The sequence below is a fragment of the Pezoporus flaviventris genome, unplaced genomic scaffold (assembly GCF_033815535.1).
Source record: "Pezoporus flaviventris isolate CSIRO_AGI_PZ_B2104156 unplaced genomic scaffold, CSIRO_AGI_Pfla_v1 ptg000025l, whole genome shotgun sequence".
Lineage (NCBI taxonomy): Eukaryota > Metazoa > Chordata > Aves > Psittaciformes > Psittacidae > Pezoporus > Pezoporus flaviventris.
This window is the reverse complement of record NW_026892573.1, coordinates 19,403,777-19,416,323: the sequence shown is the minus strand read 5'-3', so window position 1 is coordinate 19,416,323 and position 12,547 is coordinate 19,403,777. Positions and strand designations below refer to the sequence as shown.

The 12,547-nt window shown below is 37.3% G+C and overlaps 1 protein-coding gene across 1 annotated transcript in view; it reads left to right on the top strand.

Annotated features, from left to right (window-relative positions):
- Positions 1–11,772, top strand: part of ATM (ATM serine/threonine kinase) — a 60,968-nt gene extending 49,196 nt beyond the window's left edge. Inside the window, exons 51-63 of the mRNA XM_061457764.1 lie at positions 345–458; positions 855–1,013; positions 2,115–2,253; positions 2,599–2,681; positions 4,137–4,277; positions 5,049–5,165; positions 6,600–6,749; positions 7,449–7,614; positions 8,489–8,575; positions 8,655–8,769; positions 10,294–10,357; positions 11,021–11,157; positions 11,283–11,772. Coding sequence (XP_061313748.1) covers positions 345–458; positions 855–1,013; positions 2,115–2,253; positions 2,599–2,681; positions 4,137–4,277; positions 5,049–5,165; positions 6,600–6,749; positions 7,449–7,614; positions 8,489–8,575; positions 8,655–8,769; positions 10,294–10,357; positions 11,021–11,157; positions 11,283–11,463 — 1,653 coding nt within the window. The 3' untranslated portion in view covers positions 11,464–11,772. The remainder of the gene's footprint in view (positions 1–344; positions 459–854; positions 1,014–2,114; positions 2,254–2,598; positions 2,682–4,136; positions 4,278–5,048; positions 5,166–6,599; positions 6,750–7,448; positions 7,615–8,488; positions 8,576–8,654; positions 8,770–10,293; positions 10,358–11,020; positions 11,158–11,282) is intronic.
- Positions 11,773–12,547: the final 775 nt, after the last annotated feature.

Genomic DNA, 12,547 nt, shown 5'->3' with positions numbered 1-12,547 from the left:
ATATTTTTGACGAACAATTATTCCATGTCTTAAACTATATTGTACTTGTTAGTTAGGATTGTCTCTTGCCACAAAGAATCTGGAAATGAATTCTGAATCAGCATATCTAAGCTCTGCTCTGATAGAATAGAAAATAGTTTTCTTACTAAGGACTTGCAGCATTTAGGAGACACAGACCAAGATGATGTGATACTCACTGGATTGCCATTTGGTCATACAGCAATGAATATTCCCAGCTTATAAAAGAAAGCAAGACCAAAATTGCTAGCCCTTACCTGGTATTTTGTGATTACAGGGGTTTTTGTGTTTTGTACAGCTTTCTAACTCATTTTTTTCTACTACAGAAAAATGCAAAGAAGATCCCTTCATACAAGTTCTTGCCTCTGATGTACCAGCTGGCTGCTCGGATGGGAACCAAGTTGATGGGTGGTCTAGGATTTCATGAAGTTCTGAATAATGTAATTTATGCTTGTTGTAGCTAAAGATAAGTTAATTGGCTTCATCATGCATACTTCTAAATGATACATATCTTCCTTTGTGCAATTACAGCTAAAGGAGTTATGTAGGTGATAAAGGTGTATTAACAATGAGTGCTGCAAAATCAGTATAGAGGGAAGAGGACTGGGGACATTTTTCTTGCTACTTAATTGATTTCCTTGTTGTTTAAGAATAGTCATATGCAGGTATAGGAGTATGCTGTGAACATATTTTAGCTGTGGAAATGCAATCTAAGTTTTACTTCTTATTTCTTATTAGGAAACTTAGAAGTTCAAAGGAATTGATAATTTTTAATGTGGTTTTTTTTTTTTTCTTCACAGTTTTCAATAATGGGATCTTACTGTTTTTCTCCACAGCTAATAGCTAGAATTTCACTGGATCATCCCCATCATACTTTGTTTATAATACTAGCTTTGTCAAATGCTAACAAAGATGAACTCTTCACAAAACGAAATGCAGTAAGAAGAAATGAGTTAATGAAAAATGCACCGAAAGATATCTCCCAGCTTGATGTGGTGACTACAAAAATTTCTATTCTATCAATGAGATTCAGTCCTTTCATTTTATTTTTTAAGAAAGAGTAGTAGGAGGAAAAAAGTGCTTTAATAATAAGAAAACCTACTTTTATGCATGCGTTGGTCATTATTATTGAAAGGAGTAATTATGGGATTGAACAAAACATATTTAACATTTCCTGCAAAAAACAGCAAAGAGTTTTGTGATAAATGTCCTTGATGTGTGATTCTGTAAAAGGCATTTTGGATGCAACAAAGACTTAAGTGGGTTTATTGTTAAAAATACACAAAATAATACTGAATTGAGTATTTTTTCTGCTTTGAGTGATAACAGCTGTTCTAAGTATTTAATCTTGTGCAGTGTATCTTTCATTCCTTTATATGACATTTTTATGTTAAAAGCCATGATGATGGGTTATACCAAACTATGGATTCACGTTAAAGTTGTTAGGGCTTAATTTTTGCTGGAACCTGTCTTTGGAATCATCTCATATTTAGATTAATGCCCCTTCTTTACCCCATCTCTACAGACCTGGCATGGTTGTTTGTCATTACCGTTTTCCCTGCCCCGATACAATTTTTCACCATGTTTTCATGTGGCCTTTTTCATGTTGCTCTCAGATTTGTTGTTTTTTGTGGTCCCACTCTTTAGGAGTAGGATTACACTCATCTCCAGCAAGTGTCTCAGAGTTAGGCACAGAAGGGATACACGGTCAGATTTTTGCCTTTTGCATACAGGCTTTTTCTCCAGTTGGGAGGAAACAATGGAAACAGAAAGATGGTGGAAGAACACCCAAAACTGCTTGTCCCTCTTCCTAAAGAATTTTTTGCAGGTTTTTTGCACATTGTCTGGACAGATGTGCACTGTCTCCATTCCCAGTAATATTTTACTTCACTCATTATCTCAGATTAGACAGCACAGAACATTTCTTCACTTTATTCCTATTCACATCGCAAAGGGCTGCCCATTATTACAATGTTCACTGTTTTCATGGGATGTGTCTCAATTTTACTTGTTTGACTGCATGTTATGATGCATCTTTAATATTACAAGGTGTAGTTTGCAAGATCTGATGTTTGTATTCCATTGGGGTTTTCTAGGACAGAATGGAGGCCGCTAGCAATATAATCAATATCGTAAGAAAAACGAGAGCTCGTATGGTTAGACATACTGAAGCACTTTGTGATGCTTACATCATATTAGCAAATATAGATGCTACGCCATGGAAATCTGAAAGAAGTAAGTCTTGGAAAAACATTTTTTTTTTTAGTAGAGAAGTTATATTTTCTTTTATTTAAAAGTATATTTCTAAATACTGATATTTATTTAAAGGAGGTACTGTGCTAGCACTGTGTCCTGTTTTTGATAAACTTAGTCTGGATTAAAAGTCATAGTAATTACTTGCACTGTGAGGTTCATACGCCAAGTATGAAACTCCAGACAACTCTTGTTGTCTGTGGTCATCTTCGTCAGCTCAACATAAGTATGCAGTGAGGTTCTGGGTCTCAAAATCCATGGTATTTGTGAACTTTGATGTATGTTTGTAGTTCTGAATTTAAAAACATGAATTCCTTTTAATTACAGAAGCAATAAGTATTCCTGCTAACCAGCCAATTGTTAAACTGAAGGACTTGGATGATGTTGTGGTTCCTACCATGGAAATTAAGGTGACTGAAGCTGAAATAAATATACACTATAATGCCAAATTGTAGAATCAACTTCAATTTTTTTATAGTGGTAGTCAGGACATCTGTCGCTTCATCAAATTCCTGCGTTTGTTGTAGGGCAGCAAACCAGGGCTACTTTCCTGTCAGGTGGGAGATGAGGGTGAGGTGATTTTCTTAGATTTTTAGAATACCTTAACCTTAAGTATCCTATTTCCTTAGACTTTAGAATACTTTGACCTTAAGTATCATATTTGATGGATAGTGTTTTACTGTGCCTTACTGTATGAAGATGGCTTTGCCACTATTATCACTGACTAATTTTTCATTGTCAGAAGGGGTGATGGGCTACCTGAATCACAGAGACTATTTTGGAATGTGAATATCCTGGTTTGTATGTGCTAGCTCAGAGTTTGTTCAGAAAGGAGTGAGAATTAATAGATATGCTTCTTCTGTTCCTAAATGGCCAGCTTATGTTTTTACCATTCAGTAATGGTAAATAATCCATTTTAAGTGTTTGGTGGGATGAGTGTATAGGCACTCAGATGCCCCACACTCTACTGAGGATACATACCATTTTCAGGAGTGTGGAGATGCTTTTTGGGCCAGGCACCTAAAATTCAAATGTTATGCAGCCAAACTTCCCTGAAGTCCCTCAGGCCACAGATTAAATACGGATCCTGTAGACTGTAACAGTTTTAGGATTGTAGATTGGGTCCATCTGCAGCCTAATGTAAACTTAATGCCCTCCAACCGTACATGAACATTTTCTTGGGAAAAAGCCAGTTGGGACATGCTGAGATTCTGTTAGAGCTTGGCTGTCTGCAGCACCGTGTCCTCCCTACCAGGAAAACAAAGAGGAATCAAGCTCACTCCTTTGTTCAGTATATTTTTGTAGTCTTTGTGGGTATTATCCTTATAGATGATGCAGTGCTTATATTAATATTTAACACCTACTATTCTAATGAGGTTTGCAAACAACTTCCTACAACTTTCTCTGAGAGAAATGGAGGTAACCTCCCATATGAAGACAGGCTGAGAAAGTTGAAGCTGTTCAGCCTGGAGAAGAGAAGGCTGTGTGGAGACCTCATAGCAGCCTTCCAGTGTCTGAAGGGGGGCTGTAAGGATGCTGGGGAGGGACTCTTCATCAGGGACTGTAGTGATAGGACAAGGGGTAATGGGTTTTAACTTAAACAGGGGAAGTTTAGATTGGATATAAGGAAGAAGTTCTTTACTGTGAGGGTGGTGAGGCACTGGAATGGGTTGCCCAAGGAAGTTGTGAATGCTCCATCCCTGGCAGTGTTCAAGGCCAGTTTGGACAGAGCCTTGGGTGATATGGTCTAGTGTGAGGTTCCCCTTCCAGTGGCACCGGGGTTGGAACTAGATGATCTTAAGGTCCTTTCCATCCCAAACCATTTAGTGATTTTATATTAATTTTAAACTAATTTATAATTTCAGGTGGATCCCACAGGACAATATGAAAATTTGGTGACAATAAAGTCTTTTAAGCCAGAATTTCACTTAGCAGGAGGCGTGAATCTGCCTAAAATAATAGATTGTGTAGGATCAGATGGTAAAGAAAGGAGGCAGTTGGTGAAGGTAGGTTCTGTCATCTGTATGAATTCTGTGCCATGAGGAGGCTTTTCACAGTTCAGTTTTCTCAGTTCAGGAATGCTTTAGTAAAGGAAATTACAAGGTAGTAATAAGTAATATAACAATTTAATATAAATAATCATAGAAGAAGAATGATAATATTTTTGTAACTATTTTTTCAACAATGTATGTAATATACAGTAGCTTACCTGACAACTCCCAGACCTGCAACTTGTGTGGTCATGTCTCAACTAGTGAGACCTTTTGAAATGGAGTTGATTTTATTCTATCTGTCTTTGAATGTAAGGATTCAGCAGCTGCTTGGAGAATTCTGCTTTTTTGTTTAGTATGGGTAGTTTTGAAAGTTGTCAAGAGAGGCAAGCATTGCTACATCTGCATCCAGTAATCAGAGCTGCAGTAGCAACAGCTGCCTCTTCACCTGTGTGCTGCATTGCTGAATGTTGTGAATGAAACACCTGGTTTTCAGAAGGGTACCGGAGCAGGTGGGGTGACTGAAACCTTAGTCAAATAGCATTTGTCCAAAACAGAAGAAAAAGGCAATGATTTAAGGTGATAATGGTTCCACTTAAGGAGCTGAGCACTATTAGAAAAACAAAGAGAAAAAAAAAATGTTAATAACATTTTATTACAACTGATTTAAGTGGAAAAGTAAATTGGGGTTTGTGGATTTTTTTTTAAATAATTCTTCTAAAGTTACTGAACAAGCAGTTGAATGCTGGAAGTGTTCTTTAACTGCTTTTTCTGCTTACTCTAAAGGGGCATGATGACTTGAGACAAGATGCTGTTATGCAACAGGTTTTCCAGATGTGCAACACATTGCTCCAGCAAAACACTGAAACACGCAAGAGAAAATTAACCATCCGAAGATACAAGGTAACCATGATCAGCTACTGCAGCAGAGGAATAAGCACTACCAATAAAAGCATATTTCCTCAGTCTCCTCTTTTTGACATGAAGTGTATTTATTTATGTTATTAACATAGTCACTACTCCTTAAAGTATGCAATAAACAGTACAATTTAGTCATTAAAATAATTATTACAATTTTTTCCCAAATCCTTAGAAAAAAATTCTAATGCCTAATATATATTTCAATATTCTTCAAAGCTGTCTTTAAATTAACTTATAATTGAAAAGAAATTAAAGCAGGCACTGTCCTTGAATTGTAAATTGCTACTTGAGCATACAAGTTGTTTACGAATTCTCATTAATTTTAGTCTTGCAGTATTCCTTGATTAATTAATAATTAATCTTAGTCTTGTGGTATGCCTTACAGTTGAATCCAGAAAATCCAGAAGAGCCATCTAGGGTCTGTTCATGCAGAATTTGAGTTGCAGAACTGTTTTTATTGGAATTGGAAATACAGCAATAAATTCTTATGGTGAATGCAGAAAATGTGTTTGAACAGGAACTTTCCTCTCCTCCTTCCTTTTTATGTGCTTGGATTATAATAATAGCTGTGAAGGTGACCTCTGAATAAGTACTCTCTAAGTAAAAGCTCTTGTCTTTGACAAATGGGAAGTGTGCTCTCCAGAATCTCTGAAGGAGCTATTCTGAATTGCTGGCTTAGTTTTAAGAATTCACAGGTGGAGTTAGAGTCACATTTCTTGAATAATTTTCAATGAAGACTCAGGTTTCTATGTGTGAAAAAATGAATGGGGGCAGGGAAAAAGAGAACGGGTGTTGCATAGCGTAAGGTGTCCCTGCCCACGGCGGGGGGGGTTGGAACTAGATGATTTTAGGGTCCTTTCCAACCCTAATTATTTTATGATTCTATGATAAGAGAGACCTTCATAAGAAAACTGAAGGAACCGTCAGTAGCTGTTTCTCTTAGGACAGGAGATTCTTTGTTCTGGCCAGTTCTGTTTGCTACAGCAATTGAGGTAACTATTACAGGCGGTTATGAAGGGTGGGAAGCAGAGATGAGCCTAGTATGTTCACGCAGGTACTATGTGTTTGTTCGCACAATGCTTGTATGATCGCAGTCACACGTGGCAAGCTCTGGGCACTCTGAGGTCATCTAAAATACTGATACAAACATGCAAATTGAGTAGAAATACTGTAGTCAAGTAGGCAGTGGAAGGGTCTCTGTGCCAGGAAAAAAATGCAAGTATTTGGGAGAAAAACCTTGAGTGTATTTTAAATGTGTATACATGTGTATTTAAAACATGTATTGTGGTCAGCTGTATGTTTTGGTCTTTTGCCTTTTTAAAAAGCCCCAGAAATACACATCCATGCTTTGCAGTATGTATATTCACGGTGGAGTGTATGACCCTCCCTGATGCAGCAGTGGTTTTGTTTTCACAGGTGGTTCCCCTGTCTCAGAGAAGTGGTGTTCTTGAGTGGTGCTCAAGAACAACACCCATCGGGAACTTCCTTGTGGATGTCAAAGAGGGAGCTCACAAGAGATACAGGCCAAAAGATTACTCCAGCTCTCACTGTCAGAAAATGATGATGGTGAGTCATAACAACTACAAAAGTAATAAAATAGCTAGCTCATTCTTTACTGGGGGCTGAAATTTATGGAGAATTATATACTATTCTTTCAATGTACTATAGTGTGACCAGTGGCATAGATAGACAATTAAGAGATCTTCAGACTTTTAGTTTAGTTTAGTTCCACAAACCACCTCACCAGACATTAAGAAAATTGCAGACAGGTTTGCCTGTTACTTTATAAAGCCATGATGGTGCAAGAAATTATTTCCTTTTATATCTGTATACTATTAACAGGATAAAAGTATATTTAATTTTGGCATTGTGCAGCTTGTGCATGTGAGAGCGACATTCTCCCAGTGACGTGAAACTATCAGATAGGCAAAGGTACCAGCAGAGTTGCAAAGGGAAATAGCTCCCAACAAGATGCATTTACCTGTACATGCGCATAAAGTACATACAACTGCAACCAAAGAAAAAGGAATGTGTTTTTTCCATGTAGCCTCTGAGTTATGTATGAAAACAGAGTTGTTTAGTAAATGTGATAGGTGCATTAGTGATTGCTGTAAAAAAGACAGTAATGCATAGGTCAGAGAAAGGACTGAGAACAGCATTTGATGGAGGGGAGTAGAAAAAAAGGAGCATAGTCCTTTCAAAGGAAGAGGTGGTTGCCTTCCAGAGCAGTCAGTCATGGGGAAAATATTTCTTACGTGTTTAAAGGCTGCACAAAAGAAAAGCTCTGAGGAGAAATACATCATCTTCATGGAACTCTGTGAGAATTTCCAACCTGTGTTTCGTTATTTCTGCATGGAAAAATTCCTGGATCCAGCTGTGTGGTTTGAAAAACGACTGGCGTATACCCGCAGTGTGGCAACATCTTCTATAGGTATGATACTAGATTATTAACACTAGCTTTTTAGATTATGTAAACAAGGGGTTTATACCATTTCCAAGGTAATGGCTGTTCTGCTTTTGTCACACGTAAGCAAAGGAGGAGCAAGGGGCAAAAAAAGCTAGCAAGAACACCAGCATTATTTTGGTAATGAAGATTTCTGATTAATTTCTCTCCACCCTCCCTTTCTGCAGTAGAAATACAGAATGAAATTCTGTGTTTATCGGTTTTGTATTTCTGGTGGTTTGTATTTCTAGGTTCTAGTTGGGTTTTTTTTAAAGTTTCTACCTAACTCTGATGTTTCGATTTATCATTTATTCATTTCATCTGTAGCCTCAAATATTTTAACTGAGTTGAAAAGCTTAATCTTTTACTTTGAAGTAAATCAACAGTTTAGCAGAACTGAGATGAAAGATTTTTGTAGGAAATGTTACTGCTCTCTGTGCCCATCAGCTAATAGGAAACCAGTAGCAAACACAAATTGCAGTACAGTAATAATAACAAACCCTAATTTGTTGTGCACTTGCTTTATGCCTTTGATTTGTTGGGTTTTTCTGAAAGCTGTGAAATTGTTTGCTTAACCTATCCATGGAGACAAATGGGCAAGAAGTCTGTGGAGTAGCCAAAACAATACATGTCTGTATGAGAATAACCTTCTTGCAATTGCATCCAGTTAACCTTTTCTTTTTGGATTTGTGGAATGGCATTTGCTCTTTACTGGAGTAATACGTATACATGGGTGAAGAAATATTCGCAGTTTTAATTTGTTTGCACGTGTTACTGTGATCCTAATAATCCTCTCTGTTAAATCTTACCTCTGTTTTTATGGTATGTAACTATGGTTTCAGCACCTACCTTTTTGTTTTAGTTGGCTACATCCTTGGACTTGGAGACAGACATATTCAGAATATCTTGATAGATGAACAAACAGCAGAACTAGTGCATATAGATTTGGGTAAGTGGAACAGGCAAGAGGACTGTATTTTTTTCTGTACTTTAACATTTTTAAAAACATTTATTATCCTTTCATTTAGGGGTTGCTTTTGAGCAAGGTAAAATCCTTCCCACACCAGAGACTGTTCCATTTAGATTAACCAGGGACATTGTGGATGGAATGGGTATTACTGGCGTAGAAGGAGTCTTCAGAAGGTAAGTGCTCCTGTATCACACAGTGGGGAGGAGGTAGCAGAGCACCTGGCGTTAGGATTGTGACATGTTAAATAGTTTTTGTGCCTTGGATATCATTCTGCTGATGGTATCCAAGCTAAATGTTACTTCAACTCTTATGCTCTTATTTATATGATCAATTGCAAGTTCATTATTGTTACCCAACTCCTAATATTCTTCACTAACTAATGGGTTATTGTCACCCTCTTGTGGAATTCAAGGATGGCTCAGTGCTTCCAAAGGTTCTACAGCTAAATTTCGTCACTTGATCTAGACTGCCAGATTTTTTTTCTTTCAGAACTATACTATCTATTCAGAACTATTTCTTTGAACCATTTTGTTCTATCTCTTATTTCTGTTCATTTTTCTGTATCCTGAAGTCTTTTTCCTCTTTTGGATCATATATTTGATATCACTTTGCAAGTGCAAAATATAAATCCCACGACAGGTTTGAGCTGCAAACCAGAAACATCCCAAAAGGGCTGAGTTTCTGTCAAATTCCACCCTATCTCCGGGAAATGACCCAAGAGAGCCCTAAAAAGCAGAACATTTCTCTCATTCAGGACATCCCTGATGTTCATGAACATAGTGCTTGCAAACCCCAGGTTTCATGTCTTTGAAAAAGTACATAGTGTAAGTATTGTCTTTGTATGGTAGTAATTACCGTTAACAAGTGGTTCCTAATATACCTTTGTCCTGTGAAGGACAGTCACTACCACTTATATTCTAAACATGATGCTGTCAAATTCATAATTTCATGTTATTTTTGAAACCTGTGTCCCATGATATAGAAAAACATGAATTGTTTGGCTCCAGCTGAAGTAAATGCAGTATGAAAGGCACTGGTGCAGATACTGTTTCTGCCTCAGCCAGACTGGCTGGTAACTAACAGTGTAGGTGTAAGTGCATAAACAAGTCATCTCAGGATTGGGTGTGAACACAGTCAGTTACCTTTTTTGGGTGTGTTCTTATCCTGAAGTAGATGGGAGGCCTAATCCATCTTTAACTGGAATACCTGTCCCATAAGGCAGAGTTTCGTATTCCTTCCGCAAGTTTAGATTGCTCGGGAATGCATGTAAAATTTTACTTACCACTTTGGTAACTAAACTCATTGGAGAGATTTCAGAAATAGCTTAATGTCTGCCCACTGGATCTGCTCATTTCGTGTAGAGCAGCCCCACAAGTCTCTCACATGCTTTCCTTCAGCCAAGGATCTGTGTTAACTTGGTGGTTAATTCTGCAGGTAGAAACATATCGAGATAGTGAAACAGGTAATCGTTTTCCCATAGGGAATATAATCAATGAACTACCCAGTCTCCTTCTGGTCTTACATTTCTAAATTTCTCCTTTTTTTTTTTTTTTCCTTTTCAAAACTGGAAGTATCAGAGAAGTTACTCATATGTTAGAAATCCTTTAAAAAGGGTACAAATATCCATAATTTAAATGATAAAAATACTGTTCTTTTTTGACAAAAAGAACCTAAAAATACAGTAAAATGTTTTCTAGATGCTGTGAGAAAACAATGGCCGTAATGAGAAATAACCAAGAAGCTTTGCTGACTATTGTAGAGGTGAGCATTTTGTCATTCTTTTTGATAGTAACCTGCCAGAATATCTTTAGTTTCATCTCTTTGTCTTCGTATGCATTGCTATACCAAATATTTATGTAGGGAGGTTTTATTGAATTTGAGTGCAGTAGTGTTGGCCAGATTTGTGAGTGAATGTAATCTTCAGTAAAATTATGACCAGTTTGCATTTTCTATGGGAACTCTTTTTTTCAGGCATATGCAGTTTTCCCTGTTCAGTATCTAAATGCTTCTAGCCATGGTGCAACATTCTTAGCATGAGCAGTGCCAATTGAATTAAATCCTCTTTGCATAAGTCACAAAGAGAATTAGTTTTTAAAAGCAGCTTATACTATGCATTAAAAACTAATTATGGTCTTTAGTGCATTAAAAAATGACCTTTTCATTGCTGAGATGGGACTGAGTGGCAAAACTGAGTCAGGGGTGAACAACACCAGTACCTGCAGATGGTCAGATGGAATTTAATTGTTGGATTGTCTACCAAGCAATTTAGCTCAATTCTATGGGATTAAGAAAAAACCCCAAACCCCAAAACATCTCCTAATATTGTGATTAGTGTGAGCATTAGGAGTGTCTCTCTTCCTGCTTGGGTACTGAACTAGCTGAAATGAACGATTTAAATTAAATAGATGTTTATTTACCATGTAGGTGCTGCTCTATGATCCTCTTTTCCACTGGACCATCAACCCCTTGAAAGCTTTGTATTTGCAGCAGCGACCAGAGGATGAGGCTGACATGAACTCCACACTCAATGCTGATCCACAAGAATGTAAAAGAAAAGCCAGGTGCAAGATTTCTTTCTTACCACGTGCCCCCTGCCCCATCACCTTGCTTTGTGGTTTCCTATTGAATGTTGATCAGGATCCGTACCAAGTGCACTTGTTTTTCTGGTTTTTCATTCTGTCAGCAGAGATGACCAGAGTTTTAACAAAGTGGCTGAGCGTGTTCTGCTGAGACTTCAGGAGAAGCTGAAAGGTGTTGAGGATGGAACAGTGCTCAGTGTGGGAGGACAGGTGAACCTCCTCATACAGCAGGCCATGGATCCCAAAAATCTGAGCCAACTCTTTTTTGGATGGAAACCTTGGGTGTGACTTGGAAGGATCCAGCACGTTTTTAGAAGAAACTTATTTCTATGCAGCAAGTGTCATAACAGTTTGAGTCGGTATTTCACAGTTTAAACTTAGAGCAGGAGCAACCATGAGGCTTCTACTCATCAGTGTTTGGCAGATGTTCTGGAGATTTTTTTTCTTCAATAACCTGTTACCAAGAAAATACTTTTTGTCCACTTATGTTCACCATACAGCACAAGGCATGAAGCAGGGGTTTGATGTTTCTTGTGATCTGCAAGAACTTTGCTTGGGCATACTGGGTGTGTTATAATTGTAAAGCCTGAGATTCATCACTGGAGCCTTGTGTGTAATAATTCTGTATGGTTACGTGACCGTGCAGAATGGATGATCTAAAAACCAGGAGTCATGCAATAACTACCTAAAGTACATTTCAAAAGGGGGGTTATACCTGAAAGATAATGCTACAGTGAATATAAAAGAAAACCTAAGAACCAAATGTTTAAGGAGCTGAGGGTTCTTGGGGTTGGGTTTTTTGGTTTTTAGCTTAGTTAAATGGATGTTTCTTTATATAGATACAAACTTCGAGTCAAGTATAGTACCGCTGCTTTTTTTTCCTGTTGTAAATTAAATTATGTTGGTATTTTATTTTTATAATACTGTTAGTAGTATGAAACAATGAATATTTAGCTTTTGTAGCTCAGGCTTCCTTGATAAAATAGACTGACTGTACAATGAAGCTCAGCATACCAAATATGCCTCTAAAGCCTCTAACAGTCATTCTATATCTGCAGTAAACTCTTGTCGGAAACACTGAAGTTGTATTTTGAGCACAAAAATCCCATTCTGATTGCACAGAATACATTACTCCTTAAATAAAAATACCTACTGTAATTGGATAGTCAATGAATACAGGTAATAGGAGAATCCACTCAAGTAACAGCCGTGCTAGTATGTTTAATAAATCTTCCAGAATCGTCTTTATATATAAAAATGTGAATAAAATTTGGCATACTCTGACATTACCTTAGTTTGCACCTTATGCTTTTTACAGGAGTATAGTGAAGGATTTCTGTTCTAATTAGCATTTCAGTGATTTTTATTTGTA